General features: G+C 48.2%; 1 protein-coding gene across 3 annotated transcripts in view; it reads left to right on the top strand.

Annotated features, from left to right (window-relative positions):
• ST8SIA5 (ST8 alpha-N-acetyl-neuraminide alpha-2,8-sialyltransferase 5) overlaps positions 1-21,120 on the top strand; it is a 68,585-nt gene that overhangs the window by 27,831 nt on the left and 19,634 nt on the right. For 2 of the 3 annotated variants that reach the window (XM_077816207.1, XM_077816206.1), the window contains one exon: positions 18,167-18,259. The exons of the other annotated variant lie outside the window; for it this stretch is intronic. In XM_077816207.1, coding sequence (XP_077672333.1) covers positions 18,167-18,259 — 93 coding nt within the window. The remainder of the gene's footprint in view (positions 1-18,166; positions 18,260-21,120) is intronic. 3 annotated transcript variants of the gene reach the window in all.

Below are 21,120 nucleotides of genomic sequence, written 5' to 3'. Positions count from 1 at the left end.
CATGAGACACAAAGAAAGAAATCTTCGTGCTGAGAATTAATAAAGGTAGAGATTTCCCTCCCCTAAGCACCCTTGATAGATGCAGTTGGACTATCCTTTATTGTTGGGCTGGAGAGCGAGAACTCTTGACTATGTTGTTCAAAGTAGTTATAAGGAAAACAGATACATTTGAGATTAAGAATTTGGATCTGATTTTCAACCTGCTTACTCCTGCAAAAGTTAGTGTCTCAGTTCAGATTCAGCCTGTTATACAAACAGGCTGTAAATGTACAAGTCAGATCTGGATTTCAAACCCACTGAAGTCCAATGCCAAATGCATGTGTGAATGTTTGTAGAGTTGGGGGATTAGGATTTTGTGTTGTGGGTAACTCCCTCTCTCAAAAATATATTAGTATGCATATGCCCACATCATATGTGACTGTAAATTGAAAATACATAAATAAGAACTATATGTATGAAATACCTGGAGGCGATACCATATGATGAATTGCAGAGCTAGTTGATAAATTGCATTTACCAGGCCCCTTTGGCCACCTCATCTGCCCTCTGCTCACTAGACTTTCCAGGGATTTATCCGAACACTCCAAAACTCTGAGCATCTTTACACTGTTGATATTTATTAAAAACTGCCAGCCACAAAAACGATTCATTCTTTCTACCAAATTTGGAACTTGCTGCCTAAATTACATTGGTCTGAGGTATGTTGATTTTAATTCTATATGTAAATCCTTGGGAAGGTGTCTAATGAGCACAAGGTAGGTGAGGTGGTCAAAGGTGCATAGTAAATGCGATTTATCGCATAGTCTGTAGTTTATCAGAGAGTGTCACTTCCTTGTAAAGTGTTTAGGTAAATATTTATATCACTTTGAACAGATATTATTATAATGATATAAAACTAACACACCTCTGACAAATGCAGAGCTCTATGATGTATATAAATAATGTGTCTGTGTATGCAGCACAGAAATAAGGTCGCAGGGTATGGGGGGGTCATCACTTCTGCACCGCCTTCAGAGCTGGGCTCCCAGCCAGCAGCCGCGATGCTTCCTGTAGCTGCGGGAGGTTCCCGGAGGTGGGTCTGACCCTGATTCAGGAGCAGCCCCTGCAGGGAAAGAGAAAGTCCTGTCCCTCCCCAGCCCGGCCAAGACTAGCAGCTGGAGCCCAGCGCATGGTAGGAGCCCCCATCTCCCGCAATACGCATGTCCCACAGGGGAGATCAGATTTCACACTCCATGATGTGTTTTTTCATGTCCGTGAATTTGGTAGGGCCCTAATCATACAGTATATTTGCACACTGCCGTCTGTGTTTGCTATTTAATTATTTTTAAAATAAATGATTACTAACCAATAAGGTGTTATCCGAAGTGCAAATATGCATTCTAGCAATACTGACTTTAGACCCAGCCCTGGCCCAACAGACCCTTTAAAGACCTGTTGTAATGTAGGTAGATGGGTGCATCTGACATATTCCTGCCTTTTATAGCAACATACTTAGGGCGTGAGCCCTCAAATCTCCTTGGCTAGGATAGTAGTAAAGGGTAGTGGCTCACCTCGCTGGACTTGGCTCTTAATAGAGAAGGGGCCAAAATTCTTCACGAGAGAAAACAGGAAGAGCCCAAGGTATCGCTTGCGATGCTAAAAAGGGAAACAAAAAATAATATTGTTCAGGCATAATGATTGATGTTATAAGATTTGCCATGTGCTCTGATAACCCCCCCCCCCCATATGGGTCATATATACGACAAGATCAGCTGCTTATTTCAATCCGAGTGATGGGAATGAACTTGATTAAAATAAACAAACAGCAGTGTATTCAAAATGAGAGCGTTCTGGAAGGATGGAATTAAAATAGATTTCCCTGCAGCATCCCCCATCACTGCGTGTCACAGAGGAGCTGATGTGGTCTTGATGCATCACCCTAGAAAGCAAAAAGAGACCAAAGCCTCTCCATTTCCAAAAATTAAAGACATTATTTTGACACATTGTGTCCTGGGCATGCCTTCCGAAGAGAAAACATGACAATCCATGTTACGGTTGATATTACCAGAAGTCCCTCTCAGAGCAGTCAATAACCATGTAAGATGACCCTGAAAGTTTGGAGGCTGTGGTATTCTTATCAGTACTGTTACATAGTGTCCTCTGCAGGGAGGGTTTACTCTGGATGAGTAGACAAACAATGGGCTACTAGTCTGAACTTTTGATGCTTCCTCAAGGACTGCTTTTTTTAGTTCCTGATGATACTCCTACCACTGCTGCAATGTAGGTGTAAGAATAGGTTCGAAGTGACCATGCAGATGCAGGAGAATATACTGTAAGGAACGATTCTGCAATGGCAGGACTAGACCTTAGGTCAATTACCATCTCTATTGTCTGTGATAAGCATATTGAGCAGCGGAGCTAAATAGTGCTAAATCTCAAATGAGCAATGTATCAAATTGAGGAGGAGGTCAAAATCAGAATTCTACTGAACAGGAGATGAGATCTGTTGCCAGGAGGACACAGACAGGAAGAGATAGTAGTGGTGAAGATGGCATCCCCTGGAATGACCATCATAATCGTAATTGTGCAGATGTGTCAGTTGTCTGCAGATGTCATGGGGCTTTCTCACATGATTCCAGAACGGAGACATCCCTGAAATCCAACAGGAGGAACCATGAACATCTCCAAGGGCTAGAATCACTGCCGTGGAGCAGCTGTACTGATTTAGCTGTGTGGATGTAGCATGGCTAGTGCTCTCTGCTGGCAGGAGAGATCTCTCCCGTTGGCTCAATAACTCCGCTTCCCTGAGCTTTGTTGGTGGGAGAGCATCTCCCGCTAACATAGCACCGTGCACACCAGCACTTAGGTTGGTGCGCCATACGTTGCTCAGGGCAGTTGCTCAGCTTTTCCACACTCCTGAGCGACTTAAGTTATATCAAAGTAAGCGCTAGTGTGTACAAACCCTAAGATTCACTCAGGTGGGGATGCATAAGGCTAGGGTCATCATCAGTGCCTACCCTGTGGTGCAGATTAGTAGCTAAAAGCTAGAGGCCCCTCTTAGTGATAAGCGCACATCCACAGTTTGGGAATTCAGGTCCAGTGTGGGGAAGCATCTGAATTTTTGGATGCTTGACTGAACACCTAGAATTTGGAAAACTGGGCAAAATATCTCATGGGAACAGCCTTCCTATAAAGAAAAGGAGTTCTTGTGGCACCTTAGAGACTAACAAATTTATTTGAGCATAAGCTTTTGTGAGCTACAGCTCACTTTATTGGATGCATTTGTAGCTCACGAAAGCTTATGCTCAAACACATTTGTTAGTCTCTAAGGTGCCACAAATACTCCTTTTCTTTTTGCGAATACAGACTAACACAGCTGCTACTCTGAAACCAGCCTTCCTATAGGTATCTTGGCACTTCAGACGCAGTCTCTAATCTGAAAGTGGAGAAGCTTGTGGAAATGGAGAAGAACTAAGTTAGCCAAACATTTCAGAACCTCATAAAAGGTTTGGTTCTAAAAACTAGTGAAGGTTCGGAGATTCACAGATTTTTAAGGTCTGAAGGGACCATTATAATCATCTAATCTGACCTCCTGTATAACACAGCCACAGAACCTCACCTAGTAATTTCTGCAATAAGCCTGTAATTTCTGTTTTGAGTGATAGTGTATCTTTTACACAGATATTCAGTCTTGATGTAAAGACTTCAAGTGATGGAGAATTGACTGCATCCCTCAGTAAACTGTTCCAATTGCTAATTACCCTCACTGTTAAAAATGCATGACTTATTTCTAGTCTGCATTTGTCCAGTTTCAGGTTCCAGTCATTGGATCTCATTATGCCTTGTTCTACTAGATAAAAGAGCCATAAATGCCGACTCCATGGGTGCTCCAGGGGTGGAGCACCCACAAGGAAAAAATAGTGGGTGCTCGGCACCCACCAGCAGCCCCGCGGATCAGCGCCTCCCGCACAACCCACCGGCGGGCCCTGCGAATCAGCTCCGTCCTCCCAGAGCCTCCCACCCACCGCAATCAGCTGTTCAGCAGTGTGCAGGAGGCGCTGGGAGAGGGGGGAAAAGGGGCGGGGATGGAGTGGGGGATGAGAAGAGACAGGGTGGAGTCTGGGGCAAGGGGAGAAGTGGTGGTGGGGTCTGCGGCAGAAGGGGGTTAGTGCACCCCCTGGGAACCGAGGAAGTCGGCGCCTATGTAAAGAGCCATATGCCATCAAAAATCTCTTCCCCATGTACGTACATGTAGACCAGGATGAAATCACCTCTTAACCTCCTCTTGGGTAAATGAAACGTGTGAGACTTAAGAAGCTCAATCTTATAAGGTATGTCTCTTCCAATCCTTGACTCATTCTTGTAGCACTTTTCTGAACCGTTTCCAATTTTCCAGTATCCTTTTTGAAGAGTGGACCCCCCGCCCGAACTGGATACAGTATTCCAGTAATGGTCTCCCCAAAGCCATATAGAGGTAACATGATCTCCCTACTCCAGTTGATATTCCTCCGCATGGGTGCTGGGACTAAGGGTGCTGGTGGTGTTGCCCCCATCTCCCCCGTTCCCCCTGGATTGAAGAGGTATCCATTACATACAGGGTTTACAGTTTGGTTCAGTGGCTCTCAGCACTCCTACTATAAAAATTGTTCCAGTGTCCCTGTTCCCCTGTGTATACACTTGAGAATAGTGCTCAGCCTCTTAGCTACAGTAGCACCTTGGGAGCTTATGTTAAGTTGGCTATCTACCATTACCCCAAAATCTTTCCAGTGTCATAGTCTGTCAGTGCTCTTCTTTCCAAACACGTTCACCCATCCGTAGCCCTTACTGTTGCCACTGCCTTTAATTTTTATTAGTGCTATTATTACTTACTCTGTCAGGTCAGGCTATGCCTGCTTACCAGAGTAGATGGTATTCTCTGTGGCTCATCAAACCCACTGTCTTGTGGGTAGCCCGGAAGGGTGTAAGGCTAAGGGACCAACCCCTGACAAAAAAGCCCCAGTGCCTTGTGGGTGAATTCAGGAGAATGGAAGACGATGAGAGTAAACTTAGAATATTTGGAGTGGAGCCCCAGAGGCGGTCAGGTGCTAACATTTTAGTATCTTCAGCGGGTCGGGTACCAGATATATTGGTTCTTCCTCTCCTATGGATTTTACTGGTGATGCTAAGAGTGGGGTCCTGATGCATGAGCAACTCAGGGCCTCCATATCATTTGCCCAGGCTTGTGCCCTGGAGAGGTACTCCAGCTTCACCTCGAACATCGACACAACACGGGAGGCAGCAATCACTGGTTCTAAGCTCTTACTCGATTGGTGTAGAGTTGAGTGCCAGGGGCTGCCTCCGACGGTGGAAGAGATCAGCGAATCTCACTGGACAGCTGTAAGTGGGGGAATAGTCCCGCTCTTGTGGGGAACTTTCCTGGTTTCTGCACTACCCCGGTGAAGTGGGCTAGCGAAAGGATCCGAGTCCTCGCTCCCACTTCCTTTACCCAGTGGCCTCCCTGCCCTTGAGCACTCCCCTTCCACTCTCCTGTCTGGCAGAGTCCTCGTAACCCCAACAAGGCTGGGCCCAGGATTCCTGGGGGGCTCAACCCCCAACTCTGCTGTGGTCACCTAGGACAGGGGCTAGGGTGTCCCCACTCCGGGGTACTCTCTCTGCACTGGGCACTTCTCTGACCATTACATACAAGTTAAAGCAAATGCAAGTTATTTAATCAACAATTAAATTTAAAAAGAATAAGGAAGAATGGGAGCGGTTAAAGGAAATACATCACCCCGCTCTGTGGCAGGGAACATCGCAAACAGTGTCTCTGGAATGTCAGGGCAGTTCACAGTCTGTTCCTTGTTAGTCCCAGGCCTCCTGCTCAGGCCCTGGCTGTGCTGCAGGGATGCTGTGGGTTGGACACTTGCTCTGGTGGTGGCCACATGCTCTCAGGCTCTAAGTGGTAGGACCCTTCTTCCCAGTGTCACCCCCGTCCTGTCGGGGTTACGATCCAAGCCTGGCCTGCAGAGCCCCTTGGCTGAGGCGTCTCCCTGTGCTGGGCCTGCTGCCCAGGGTCCCCCTCGGTCTCCCCAGCTGCTCACTGCACCCAGCTCTAGACTGCTCCAGCCCCAGCTCCACCGCTCTGTCTCTGCACTGCTGCTGCTGCTGCTCTGCCTCTAGCTCCCTGGGCTGCTTCTCTGGCCCCTCTGCCTCTGGTTGCTACAGCTCTGCTCCCAGGACAGGTCTGCTCTGCAGGCTGCTTCTGTGACTCTGCTCCCAGCACTGATCTGCTTCCTGGGCTGCTTTTCTGGCCCCTCTGGCTCTGGTTGCTGCAGCTCTGCTCCCAGGGCCAGTCTGCTCTCTCTGGGCTGTGCCTCTGGCTTTGGGGCTGCAGCTCTGCTCCCAGGACAGGGTCTGCTCTCTCTGGATCTGGCACAGCTCTGCTCCCCAGCTTAGCTTGGGCCCCTGCTTTCTCTTTAGCTCAGCCCCACCCTGCCTGTCTGACCCAGGCAAATCCAGCTCACATGGAGGAGGACGGGACCTCCCTGGCCTCCTGACTCCCTGATTAGCCTGCTCGTCCTGTCATTCAGGCTGACCTGGAGCATTGGCCTCTCCCCATTGTTCCTGGGGGCTGTCAGTCTCAGGGTTCTGATTCCCCATCGACCCTTCCGCCTTTTTAGTACTGGGAGCTAGAAAACCAAAACACCCCCACTGAATGTTAGTAAGGGGGCAACAGTCCCCTTACAGCACTATCGCCTGCCATAAAACTGGGCAGCCCCCAGACAATAGGGTGTAGTCCCGCCACAGTTTGCCTGCTTCAGTGGGTGCTTGGAGCTTAGTTTTATAACACGACAAGTGGATTGTAACCAACACACCAGGCAAATCCAGTAAAAGAAAGAAAACATCCTTAAAGATAGGGTGCTGGAACATTCACACCGTGACAACTGGATTATCTAAGGACCTTCAGCAGATCAAAGATGCACGTAAAACTGCCATGATCAATGACAAGCTGAAACAACTCAATGTGGATATCCCATCCCTCCAAGAAACCCGGCTAGCATCACGTGGCTCTCTCAGAGAAAATGACTACACATTTTTCTGGCAAGGGAAAAGCGCAGAAGAAATGCAAGGGCACGAAGTGGGATTTGCCATCAAGAACTCACTTCTGGGGATGATTGAGCCACCTATGAATGGATCAGAGAGAACTTTGGCACTATGTTTGTTCACATCTGAAGGCCCAGCCAACCTTGTGAGTGTGTATGCCCCAGCACTCACCTTGTCTTCTGATATCAAGGACCAGTTCTATGACCAGTTGAACGCTGCAAGGTGGGAGTGTCCCAGTGCTCGGGCTAGAGCCCAAGCCTGACCGTCTACATCATGTGGTGGGGCATCTGCCCCACACTGACTCATAAGGGGTTAATAGAGCCCTTGGGAGGCTGCACAGGAGGCAGCCAATCAGAAAGAGGCTGCGATGAGCAGGCAATCAGGGCTGGGCTGGCCCATATAAGAGCAGAGCAGCTTCAATCACTCCCTGGAGCTTGAGGAGGACTGGCTGCCTGGCAGGCGGAGGGCAGCCAGCACCCTGGGCAGAGCGGTGCTGCAGGTAGAGACTCAGGGAGCTAAAGGCAGCTCCTGGCAGGCTGCAGAGATCTGCAGGCTGAGGGCCTGAGGCAAGGGCAAAGAGGGTGCTGGGGCCGTGGGGAAGTGGCCCTGGGAGATCTACAGACGAGTCGGAGGTGACACAGCAAGTGGCAGCCAGTCACAGGGTCCCTGAGCTGGGACCCAGAGTAGTGGGCAGGCCTGGGTCTCTCCCCCCCCCCCCCGCCACTTGCCACTGAGGAAGTGGCTGGACTGGGACTGCGATACTGTCCCACGGGTGGGGGGAACATGGAGTGTGGCACAGCTGGAGGGCTGTGTCATGAAGAGGATGCTGCAGTCTTGGGAGTAATGTGGGTCCCAGGAGCAGAAGTGACGGTGCGGAGACATCACCAGTAGAGGACACACTGATGTACAGAGTGAATCCCCAGGACAGCCAGCAGGAGGCGCCACAGTGGTGAGTTGAACCTCGTCACACACCACAATTGGACAGCCCCTTAGCCTGAGCCCCATCAGCCTGAGTCAGCTGGCACGGGCCAGCTAGAGGTGACTAATTGCAGTGTGGACATACCCTGTGTAGCTTGAAAGCTTCTCTCTCACCAACAGAAGTTGGTCTAATAAAAGCTATCACCTCACCCACCGGGACCTGGGACCAACATGGCTGCAAAAACACTGCTTAAAACACAGGCCTGGCACATGGTTTTATTAGCCACTCCGAGACCCAGCAAAGGTTCACCAGCAGTAGGCTGTGTGGGGCATTGTTTTTTACTGCCTTTCTGAGTACAGGCCTACAGCAGTGTTGCAAAATAGACAGGCTTGGCCTGCTAGGCCAGACTCTTATTAGAGAGAAGGCAAAAGGCGAAGGATAGGAAAGCAAAGAAATAAGGGAAGGAAGGATAAGGACACACACCCAGTTTCGCATCTGGGATTTTTCCAGAGCCAGTGAAGGTGGCGATGTCATTGGGGTCCCTTTGACTGACTGGGACTGGTCAGGGCATTGCTCAGGCCCAGGACAAAGAAGGGCCAGTGGCGTTGTGGTGGACTCTAGGGTTTCAGGAGACGCGAGTAGCAGCCACGATGGTGAAGCTTGCACCTTCCTGCTTTTCTTTTAGTCACCAGCATTTTTGGCCGACAGCTGCTGCTGCTTAATTTTTCCCCATGAGGTTTTCTTTTAAGGAACCCAAAAGGGAGTGGTGGGTGGAGTAGTCTTTCCTCTTATTATTCTCTTTACCAGTTTGGGCTAATTTTCCACACACCAATTTTGGTCTATTGATTTTTTCAGTCCGCCACTTTTCTTATTTACCAAGCATGCTGTTAACACAGTCTTTAAATTAACTGACTAGGCCTTTTTTGTTTAGACTAATTTAGTCTTTCTGTCTCCCTTTCCCACCTTCTCCCATTAATTATTATTGTTATAGGATTTTATGACATTGAATGAACTTTTACTCCCTCCTTACCCTTGATCTTACAATTAGGATAACTTTGCAGGCCCAGTTATTACAACCTCCCCCCCCCCCAAGTCACGCCTTCACTTTAAAGACCCTTCCCTTCCCAATATCTATCTACCACCAATGAAGTGAGCTGTAGCTCACGAAAGCTTACGCTCAAATAAATTTGTTAGTCTCTAAGGTGCCACAAGTACTCCTTTTCTTTTTGCGAATACAGACTAACACGGCTGCTACTCTGAAACATAGCTACCACGGATAGTTTATCAGACTGCAGAAACAGCATACAAAGCAATGTGACTTTTTTGTCCCGTGCCCCTAGAGGAGTGTAAATTGATCCACATGCTGTACTGTTCCCACTCCCTTGCCAGTTCTGAGCTGCTATGAAAGCAGGAATTCCATTTGGCAATGATATGTTTTCAGGTGTTCTTTTTCACAGATACCATGTGAAAGGTTATTTCATTTAATGTCAGTGGCTGGAATCATGCACTCAGTGTTGTTGGTGCAATCTCATTCTAGTTAACAGGGATCCACTGGTATAGAGTGAGAGCAGAACCAGAACTCCTGGGTTCTCATTCTGGCTCTGCCACGCCAGTCATTTAACCTCTGCATTAGCTTCCTCATCTGTAAAATTGGGAAATTACCTACCTACCTTTCAGGGATATGGTGAGGATTAGGTTATATTTGGACAGCCTTTGGAAGATGTAAAATGCGAGGTAAGTGTTACTGTGTGGCTAACAAATTTGAGGTCAGAATTTAAAAGGAGATAATACATTCATCAATTTATTTGGGCCAAATCCTGAAATCTCTGTTAATGGCCAAACCTTGCTAGCCTTATTCTCGTATTCACATTGAATTATTCATATGAGTAAGGCAAGAGAGATTTGGCCCTCACTCAGATCCTCCACTGAAGTCAAAAGGGCTTTTCCCTTATTTAGAATTTCATAAAAGCCTGCAGGACCTGGCCCTTTACTTCTCATTTTCTTAGCCACCGGAAGGTGTTTGGTTTTGGAGAAAAGCTTGTTCTTCCTACAGTGAGCTCATAACCCTGTCCATATGGCATCAGGATCCCTTGCTGTGGAAGTATGACTCTCGGTCATCACAAACTGAGCATGATGACTTAGATACAGAAGCCAGTAGGAGAGAAAGCTCTCATTTAAAGACCCACATCTGATAATGACACTTAACTATATTTTAAAAATCAGCACAATATATCTAATGAACCGATGCCCCAATTGTAGAGTCCCCCTAGGGCAGGACTGAGGTTGCAGACATAAGTAATGGAGCATGAGCAAGGAGATCTTGGAGGTCAGGGAGAAGAGGTAACTTGACAGCAGTTGATCGAAGAGCTCAGAGTTACACTAGCCAATGTACGAGCATGGTGCCAATTCCTCCTCTCAGTAGTGAACTCAAAAGCTGCACAGCTATAAACAAAAGCATGAAGGAGAAATGAAGGTTAGAGAGGAAGAAAGCCTAAGCTAGTCAGCACTGGAAGGCCACAGTGCAAATCACATTTCTTTTCACTACTGAGAGTCATAAGGAAAGAATCCTCTTCCTGCAGTTGCAGCTGTAGGTGTGGTCTTAAGACCTGCGATTTGATGCTAGAAAGAGCCATCAAATATTAGATAACCAAAAGTGACCTGAATGTACATAGAGTAGTATGTAAACAAAGTGTATAGGGTACCACTATGAGAAAATCTAACCCAGTGTGTTTGCATCTTTGGGCATGTTACAGCTCCTGTACGTGTACTGTATATTTTGATATAGTTTGATCCATTTTGGACTTATGTGAAGATTCATGTATTTTTGTTTCAGTGTGTATATTTTTTGCATCAGTGTGTATTTTCAGTTAATTGGTGGTCTTGGGGCTGAGAGACATAAATTACTCAGGTTTCCAGAGATTGGGGGGGAGGGGAAGATAAAGTAGAGAGAGGTGATATTCTGGGCACGCATTGTAAAACTTCTTTGAAGTAATGGAAGAATGATCATTGTTCTTGGGAAGGTAGAACATCGAGCCCCACTGGGTAAAGGGGATGCTGTTGAGTGTCTGACAGTGAGAATGTGCACCTGGGTAATCAATAGTTTAAAACAAAATAAAATGTACCCTGCTGCCATTTCTTAGAGGTCTGTCAAGTTTAGACTAATGAAGAGAACAGAGAGGACAGATTTCTGTCATGTTACCTATTTGTGCTAATTATACTACTTAAAAGCCTAGTGCCTCGTCAGTTGCAAGGAATTGCATAATTCAGAGTGGGAGTTAATAGGCAGAACTTGTACTTATAATATAGCGAGTGGGTGAAGGTACAGTGCCTCTCCTGGGAAAGTACCACACGCTGCAGTTCTGAAGGAAGAGGCCTACCTGCGTTTCAGCAAACTGCCTCTCTTAAAAGCAAATAAATAGAGCAAATGCTACAGGGGAGAAAGAGAGGCAAACAGGATTTTAATACGTGTTTAATAGATACCATTTCAGTGATTCTTTAAAGTGGTGACAGCTTGGCTCTGGAGACTGGATATCCCAAAGCTAGAGAGCTTCACCTCTGGGTTGATGGTTCAAATCCAGATCAGGCCGATAGTCCATGTGATGGTTGTTCCATGGCTTGCTTGAGACGAGCTGTTTTAGATCAGTTCCTACTGCATCAACAGCTAAATCACAGTTCGCACCCTTTTCTGGCAGTCTCACCAGAAAGACTAATGGTGGGGCTGGCATGGAGACTGAGCCACCTTCGCCCTTTTACAGGTGGTCCCTCCAGGTTCAGCACTGAAGCACCCTGTCAGGATAGCATGGGGAAGCTTGAGCTGCCTTGCTGTGATGTACACGTTGTGTAGCTAAGCAGAGGACTTCAGTCTCTAGGCATCTACAGGCATCTACTACAGGCCAGTTAGCCTCACCTCAGTCCCTGGAAAAATCATGGAGCAGGTCCTCAAAGAATCAATCTTGAAGTACTTGCATGAGAGGAAAGTGATCAGGAACAGCCAGCATGGATTCACCAAGGGAAGGTCATGCCTGACTAATCTAATCGCCTTTTATCATGAGATTACTGGTTCTGTGGATGAAGGGAAAGCAGTGGATGTATTGTTTCTTGACTTTAGCAAAGCTTTTGACACGGTCTCCCACAGTATTCTTGTCAGCAAGTTAAGGAAGTATGGGCTGGATGAATGCACTATAGGGTGGGTAGAAAGCTGGCTAGATTGTCGGGCTCAACGGGTAGTGATCAATGGCTCCATGTCTAGTTGGCAGCCGGTGTCAAGTGGAGTGCCCCAGGGGTCAGTCCTGGGGCCGGTTTTGTTCAATATCTTCATAAATGATCTGGAGGATGGTGTGGATTGCACTCTCAGCAAATTTGCGGACGATACTAAACTGGGAGGAGTGGTAGATACGCTGGAGGGGAGGGATAGGATACAGAAGGACCTAGACAAATTGGAGGATTGGGCCAAAAGAAATCTGATGAGGTTCAATAAGGATAAGTGCAGGGTCCTGCACTTAGGACGGAAGAATCCAATGCACCGCTACAGACTAGGGACCGAATGGCTAGGCAGCAGTTCTGCGGAAAAGGACCTAGGGGTGACAGTGGACGAGAAGCTGGATATGAGTCAGCAGTGTGCCCTTGTTGCCAAGAAGGCCAATGGCATTTTGGGATGTATAAGTAGGGGCATAGCGAGCAGATCGAGGGACGTGATCGTCCCCCTCTATTCGACATTGGTGAGGCCTCATCTGGAGTACTGTGTCCAGTTTTGGGCCCCACACTACAAGAAGGATGTGGCTAAATTGGAGAGAGTCCAGCGAAGGGCAACAAAAATGATTAGGGGTCTAGAACACATGACTTATGAGGAGAGGCTGAGGGAGCTGGGATTGTTTAGCCTGCAGAAGAGAAGAATGAGGGGGGATTTGATAGCTGCTTTCAACTACCTGAAAGGGGGTTCCAAAGAGGATGGCTCTAGGCTGTTCTCAATGGTAGCAGATGACAGAACGAGGAGTAATGGCCTCAAGTTGCAGTGGGGGAGGTTTAGATTGGATATTAGGAAAAACTTTTTCACTAAGAGGGTGGTGAAACACTGGAATGCGTTGCCTAGGGAGGTGGTGGAATCTCCTTCCTTGGAAGTTTTTAAGGTCAGGCTTGACAAAGCCCTGGCTGGGATGATTTAACTGGGAATTGGTCCTGCTTCGAGCAGGGGGTTGGACTAGATGACCTTCAGGGGTCCCTTCCAGCCCTGATATTCTATGATTCTATGATCTCAGTCTGGCCCTTTTCATAGCCTGGGGGCCACGGCTAAAGGGGTCTCAGACCCCCAGATCTATTTCTGTCTGGTGGCACCAGGGAGGGAGCAGGTTGAGGCATCATGTGGGAACAGGTAAAGCAGGTAAAGCTAGAATCAATCCTGGCAGGGGGTGCTGGCTCCTGAATGGCGCCTCCTGGGAATGGGAAGTGGAGACCCTGAGGTGATGGAAGTGGGGAAAGGGCTGTCTTGAGGGAAATGAGGGGGAATCCTGAGGTGATGGAGCGGGGAGGTGAGTCTGGGGAAGTGAAAGCTCCTGAGGCCCCATGTCTGGCAGCACCAGGGGTCAGGAAGGGGACAGGGTGGGGCAGGATGTTGCTGGGGGAGGGCCCCGCCTGCATGCCTGCCTGCTGAATAGGGCTGGCAAATGTCTAATCGACAAAACCGAACACCCTTGCCCTGCCCCTTCCCTGGGGTTTTCACTGGGCTGGGGCAGGGGGGGTTGGGATGTGGGAGGGGTGCAGGCTCCGTGGTGAGGCCAGAAATGAGGAGTTCAGAGTGCGGGAGAGAGCTCCAGGCTGGGGTAGGGGTCCAGGAGGGGGTGAGGACTCTGGCTGGGGGTGCAGGCACTGGGGTGGGGCTGGGAATGAGGGGTTTAGGGTACATGAGGGGGCTACAGACTGGAGCTGTGGGGTTCGGAGTGCAGGAGCAGGCTGAGGGCTGAGGCAGAGGATTGGGGTGCGGGCTCCAGGAGGGAGTTTGGGTGCAGGAGGGGGCTCATGACTGGGGCAGGGGGTTGGGGTGCAGGGAGGGGTGTGGGTTCCGGGAGGGGGCTCAGGACTGGGGCAGGAGGTTGGGGTGCAGGCTCTGAGAGGGAGTTAGGGTGTGGGAGGGGGTTCTGACCTGGGGTTGGGGGTGCACTCCAGCCAGGAGGCACTTACCTCAGGCAGCTCCCAGAAGCAGCCGGCATGTTCAGCTGCTAGGGGCAGGGGTGGCCAGGCGCCTTCATGTCCACAGGCGCCAGCCCCGCAGCTCCCATTGGCCATAGTTCCCGGCCAATGGGAGCTGCGGAGTCAGTGCTCGGGTGGGGGCAGTGCGCGGAGCTTTCCTCATTGACCCTGTGCCTAGGGGATGCAGGGATATGCTGGACGCTTCTGGAAGCTGTGTGGAGCCAGGGCAGGCAGGGAGCCTGCCTTAGCCCCACTGCACTCCCGACTGGACTTTTAATGGCCCAGTCAGCAGTGCTGACCAGAGCCACAGCGTCCCTTTTCAACCAGGCGCTCTGGTCAAAAACCAGACACCTGGCAACCCTAACATCAAGTAATATTGTGGCAGGCGATTAATCTGCGAGCAGCAAGAGCAACGGGCTGGAGCAGAGAGCGGGGCCCAGCCCTGCAGGCCAGTATGAGGTGAGTGCCGGGCGGGCTCAGCCCCCCAAGAAATATGTTCACCAGCTGCCTATGTAGGAGCCAGTCCAAGGAGCCAGGCTGCGAATCCCTTGTTCCCACAGGATCCCGCTGAAAGCAATGAGGCTATTTGAGAAGCGAGGTACTACTCAGTGAGAATAAGGGGATCACAGTATGGCCCTCTAATCTTTTCAAATGTTATTTAATGGAGTTCCTCGGTTTATAAATGCAGTACTCTTATTGGGTTTTCCTTTCATCCTGTAGGCACTGTTTAGTTTTATTATAATCCCTTCCCCCACCCCATTTCCCCTGGTTTATAACACATCCTTTCTCTTCTCGGACTTTTGGCTTGGCTGTTTGTGTAAACAGTAAATGATACAGGGGGATCTCTGGGACTCAGGACATTTCATACATAGCTCATAACGTGCCATCTCCCTCTCTGACGGAAGCCAGCTTTTCCCCCCGCAGGATTACCATATGGTAACGTGAGCGGTTTGATGTCGGAGCTGGGGTTCTTTAATTTAGGAAATGGACACAGAACAGCACGGGAAAGAAGGGTGTTCATCTGGATTTTAACAATTTCTTTCAGTCCCCAGGGACTTACTGTGTATTCTGTTCATTCGGGGTGATACGCACCCCTGTGCAGAAGGCCAGCACCAGGTCCACACACCCCTTGTGTCCCCCATAACCCCCTATGGATTGAGTGGTGCCTACCTTGTGGTGGACGTCGGCATGGCCTTGAGTTTCATCCTCTAGCTGTGGAGTGAAGTGTGCACATTCAGGGTTGCACTCTCCTCTCGCTCACAGCAGTCTAAGTAAGGAGTGACTCCAGTAAACTCAATGGAGCTGCGCTGTTGAAAATCTAGTGTCAGAGGAAGTCAGAGGAGAATCAGACCCTCAGTTTATAGTGGCTGTTTTGTACTACAGCAAAATAGTGTCATTGATCACTCATCCTGCCTTACTATGTTAACAGCGTTTCCTTGAGAGAATGGAAAGAACAGATGGCAGAGGCCAGTGGGAGAGAGGAGTGTCTCATGTTCATACCCATTGCAAGGACAGGCTGTGTGTAGGGTGACCAGATAGCAAATGTGAAAAATTGGGACGGGGGTGGGGGGTAATAGGAGCCTATATAAGAAAAAGACCCCAAAATGGGGACTGTCCCTATAAAATCGGGACATCTGGTCACCCTAGCGGTATGTAAGGGTAACCCCCATGAATACAGTGTGGCTCTTTGTCTCCCGCTAGTGCTCAGACCATGTAAAGAGCATTATGAGTTTGCTACTATCGTTGAGATGGGTCCTTTAGCTCAGGGGTTCTCAACCTTTTTCTTTCTGAGCCCTCCCCCAAGACATACTATAAAAACTCCATGGCCCACCTGTGCCACAATTGTTTGTTCGCATATAAAAGCCAGGACTTGCGTTAGGGGGTAGGAAGCAGGGCAATTGCCTGGTGCCTCATGGGTGCCCCATGAAGCTAAGTTGCTCAGGCTTTAGCTTCAGCCCCGGGTGGTGGGGCTCAGAGCCCTGGGCTTCAATCCCGCATGGTGGGGCTTTGGCTTTCAGCAAAGTCTAATGCTGGCCCTGCTTTGGGGCCCCCTGAAACCTGCTTGTGGGCCCCCAGGGGCCCCAGACCCCTGGTTGAGAACCACTGCTTAAGCAGTGGTGAGCCATGCTTTTTAGATCCAGAGGGACTGGGTTCAAATCCCACAGTTGACCCAGGTGTCATTAATGCTCAGTCCATGGGCCTAGCTATATGCAGTGGAAGTGCACTGCATCATGCCTTCAAAAACAGCAGCAACTGGTGGGGCTTGGTGGTATTTCCTGACTGCAGTCTCAGTCTGGTAAGAGAAGCTGTGTACACATAACAGTTCTGTGACCAAAAAGATGTGATACCGACACTGATTCCTTATCAAGTTAAGATACATTGGCATGAACCAGATTTAAATCTAAGTGTGTCCACAGAAGATTTGCACTGGTTTAACCAAATCAACTGTTAAATCAATGTAAAGTCAAACTGGTGTAACTTTGAATATAGGTGAGGCGCTAGACACACTTACCTTCAGTTGACTTCTTTTGGAACTGTGGGTGCTCATTACTTCTCCAGATTAGATGTCCCAAGATGGGTTCCCAAAAATTAAGGTACTTCTTAAAGCTTGAACTACCAAGAGAAGTAACTTTTTCCATAAATGTTTCAAATGAACAGTTATTGAAAACTTAGTATTTTGATGCCAATTTACTTAAAAATAATGTTAAAAATGTGTTAGGAACCAACCCACATTCCAGTTCTAATCCCAATATATGGCCACAAAATGGAAAACCCTTGTACTTTTCTTCCTTACGGAAAATACAAAATACGTAGTAAATGAAGTCTGTAGTTATAGATACATAGTGTTTAAGGCCTGAAGACAACATTATGTTCGTCTAGTCTGACCTCCTGCATAGCACAGACCATAGTATTTCCCCAATAATTTCTGCATTAAGCCTATATCTTCTGTTTAGGCTAGAGTGTGTCATCTAAAAGATTAATGATTTTGATTTACTGACTTCCAGTGATGAAATGGTATTTAAATATTTAGGCAGATAGGGAGCGTGGTTTGAAATCATTCTTCCGTTGGTAGTTCCAGTGCATTTTCATTAATTTGGTAGACAGCATGGGCTCCCTCTGGTGTCTAATTTGAATATTTGAAATTTAATTTAATTTGCCCTTTCATCCCAGCCCAACGAATACGGTAGGTAGGTTTAACTGAGAAAGCTGTGTTTTCATGTCTGTGCTAATCAAAAACTTGATTATCAGTCTTATTTGTGATGTAGATCAGTAAATCCACTTAAATGATTAAATGCACTTCTTACAATTTAAATTATTGTTTTCTACATTAAAGGGATCTCAGATCAAAAACATGTACTAAGGTGGAAAAAACCCCAAAGAAAAGGTCAACTGCTTAAAATTATGATATTGACAAGGAGAACCAAACTCAAAATGGTATTCCTGTCATGTAGAAATTGTAGCTTTCATCCTAAGAAAAGACACCAGGGGCAGATCTTAAAAAGTACTTTGTGCCCATCCAGGCCTCGAAATGAAGGGGGACAGATAGCCAGAAGTGCTCAGCCCCCAGCAGCAACCCACTGCTGTCCTTGTCTTTAGTGGGAGTTGCTGGCTACTGACCACTCAAAAATCTGGTGACTTCATTTAGGTGCCTAACTGGGAGCTGAGCTGTTTTGAAAACCTGGCCACTTATTTAAACTGGCTAAATGGAAAGTGGTGGTGGGAGCTATCTCTTGAAAATCTGACCATTAGTATTTGAGTTTCTAAAGGGACAGGGACACTTGGTCCATGTGGCATTTTGTAATCACAGATGATACCAGTGTTTGCTTTTGTGTAATAACTTTGCTCTAACCTGGGGCCAGACCTTGCAGTCCTAAAAGGGACAGGGAACACTGGCATTTGCTTCAGGCATGCTTCCCTTGATAATCAAAGCTATGTTTCAGAATCTAGCATTTGGGGGCATTGTTTGTAACCTTTGTTATTTTTGTCCTTGTTCTTCCTTAGGTACTTTGAGTTTTATGAAGGGCCTTTTGAATACAACTCCACCAAATGCCTGGAATTAAGACAGGATATCATTGAGGTGAAAGTGCTCTCTATGTAAGTATGAGCAATTGCTTTATAAAATGGTTGCCCTGTGTGATACAGGATGGCCAGGGAGCAGTGGTAGAGTGCTAGAGGGGAAATATATAAACCCAAGGCTAATTAAGGCATGGTTCCCTGTAGACTAGGGAGAGTGGCTACAGGTTAATTGGAGCACCTGCCGTCAATTAAGGCCCTGTCAGGAATCTAATAAAACCCCCTGGTTCAGGCAGTCAGGGGGAAGGAGAGAGGACTGGAGCTTGGAGGTGTGATGTGAGACTTGAAAGATCAAGAGCAAACCCAGACCCCTCCCCCGCTTCCCTCCTTTACTACCTTCCTGGGCCACTAGCGGGGCCTTCGGCGCCCCAAGAGGAGGGGCAAGGGATGGCATCTTAGCCCCCACCAAGAAAAGCGAAGGACCTACCATACTAACATCGGCCATCTTGTCACACCTGTCAGATGGGTTACAAACACATGTATAATGAGGGGGCCAAAAACACGTCTCCCTAAAGAGCAGGGCTTTTGAGCTTCCATGTCAAAGTAATGGGGATTAAGAACTTGATCCCTAGTGGAAACAATGGGGTTCTTTCCATTCATTTCAGTGGGCTTTGAGCCAGGCTCAGTGCCACTGTCTGAATTTTATTAATATAAGGAGCCCATGTTTTCATCTGTAATAGTCTATTCAGGGTCCTCTACTGAGATCATATCATTTGCCAAGTAATTTAAACAATTCAATAGCATAGCACGATTCTGTCATTTGATCGATGCAATATCAGTATTCTGTCTTGTATGGTCCCACAGGTACATCAGGAAATATATCAGTTGCCTAAGAGGATTATACATCCCTGAAAAGGGGTTTTAAAACATAATAAAAAGGTAAAATAATAACTGACGTAAGGACAAAATTCTCTTCTTCAGTCCACAGTGCATATTCCATATCTTCACTATAGGCCTTCTTAGTGCCTGCACATACTCCCATTGATATCCAGGGGAGTTGTGCTCATGAAACAACTGCACAATAGGTAAATGTCCATGTAGCAGCTGGAAGCGTGCTTCCCAGTGCAGGCAGACAAGCCCTAGTTCTGTTCAAGCTGGCAGCAGCTTGAATACAAACCTGCCTGGACTGCCTGGGTGCATGCTCGGGTGGCTAGCCCAGGCAGCTGCCTCAGCTATCTTTAGCTACACCGCTATGTTCAGTGCACTAGCTCTTCTGCAGGGGTTGGCAACCTTCAGCATGCGGCCCATCAGGGTAATCCGCTGGCGGGCCGCGAGACATTTCGTTTACATTGACCGTCCACAGGCACGGTCCCCCCGCAGTTCCCAGTGGCTGTGGTTTGCCGTTCCTGGCTGATGGGAGCTGCGGGAAGCGGTGGCTGGTCAAAGTAAACAAAATGTCGAGTGCCCTTCAGTGGATTACCCTGATGGGTCGTGTGCTGAAGGTTGCCGACCCCTGCTCTAATGCATGCCTGTCTACCCACACTGAGAATCACACTCCTGCTGCAGTGTAGACATACCCTATGACTGAGTTCTAAGCTATGGAGCGGAGGAGTTTGTCCTAGACAAAGTAACTTAAAAGTCTTCTCTACAAAACTATAACAAATCCTGGAGAGATTCCACATGTAAATGAAAAACAGCCCAGGTATTGGTTTAAACAATTATTTATTATTAAAAATAATGTTACTTTGAAAACAGTGTTGCAGTATGGTCTTCTGGATAGAGCATTGGATAGGGACTCGGGAGGCCGGTCCCAGCTCAGCCACTGGCCTGCTGGGTGACTTTGGGCATGTTACTTCAACTCTCTGTGCCTCAGTTTCTCCATCTGTAAAATGGGAATAATGACACTGACCTCCCTTGTAAACCCCTTTGAGTTCTACTGATTAAAAGCACTATGAAAGAGCAAGGTATTATTATTGTTAAACACAGATCAGGACATGTTTCCTGTCCTGGGCCCCAATTCAGCTAAGTAGCTAAGCATGTGCTTAAAGTTCATTTACTTCAAGGAGACCACTTGTGCACTTAAAATTAAGCATGTGCTCAAGTGCTTTACTGAATCTGGGCCTTGAAGAGCTTTTGTTCTAAGACAAGACAAAGACAAGATAAAGCACCGGCTGGCAGTTCAGATGAGGGAGGGTTGTGGGGATTAATGATGATGACAGGAAAGGAGGAGCGACCCAACACACACTACTCTTCGGATGTTTCTGGTGCGCTTTTGGTAGCGTGATAGGCAGGTCCATGCCAAACTCTGCAGTTTGCATTCTTTACATAAGGAAATATGTTGGCACTCTCAGTTGTCCTGTGTGGCCCACTGCTACCCTCTGAAAGGGAGTGTCTGTAATCGACATAGTTATAAGGACAGTTTTCCCCTTACCCTCTATCTTTCATGTTTCTGACATGTATCACATTTGGCCTTTAACACATGATCCTGGACAAAATGCCTCCATTCCTGGGTGGCGCATGAACTGCCCATTTGAGGAGGCTAGCCCCTGAGCCCATCCCTTCTGCCCGAGGCCCTGTCCCCCTCCCCCGCCACAGCTCCGAGTGCCCCACCACGGTGGGAGGAGCCCCACACCAGCCAGCTCCCTGGCTCACTGGCCGGCCCCACCCGCCAGCTCCCCTGTCCCAGCCCTGGGCTGCCCCGGCCAGCCCGCTCCAGCCCCAGAGAGCTGTACAGGCGGCCCGAGCACCCACACCAGCTGCCCCAAGTCCTGGGCCCCTACCCTAGCCCCAGCCCCTGCCTGCTTCAGGGAAGAGGAGCAGCCTGGGCTGGGGCCACAGGGGAAGAGTGGGAAGCAGGGGGACTCCTCCAGGTGGGGCATGGGCGGGCTCCCCTGGCCTGTGATACCCACCCCCATGTCTCCATCCACAGCATATTCCAGCCC

This window comes from Eretmochelys imbricata, chromosome 5 (assembly GCF_965152235.1).
Source record: "Eretmochelys imbricata isolate rEreImb1 chromosome 5, rEreImb1.hap1, whole genome shotgun sequence".
Classification (NCBI taxonomy): Eukaryota; Metazoa; Chordata; order Testudines; family Cheloniidae; genus Eretmochelys; species Eretmochelys imbricata.
This window is presented reverse-complemented; position numbering and strand designations above follow the sequence as displayed.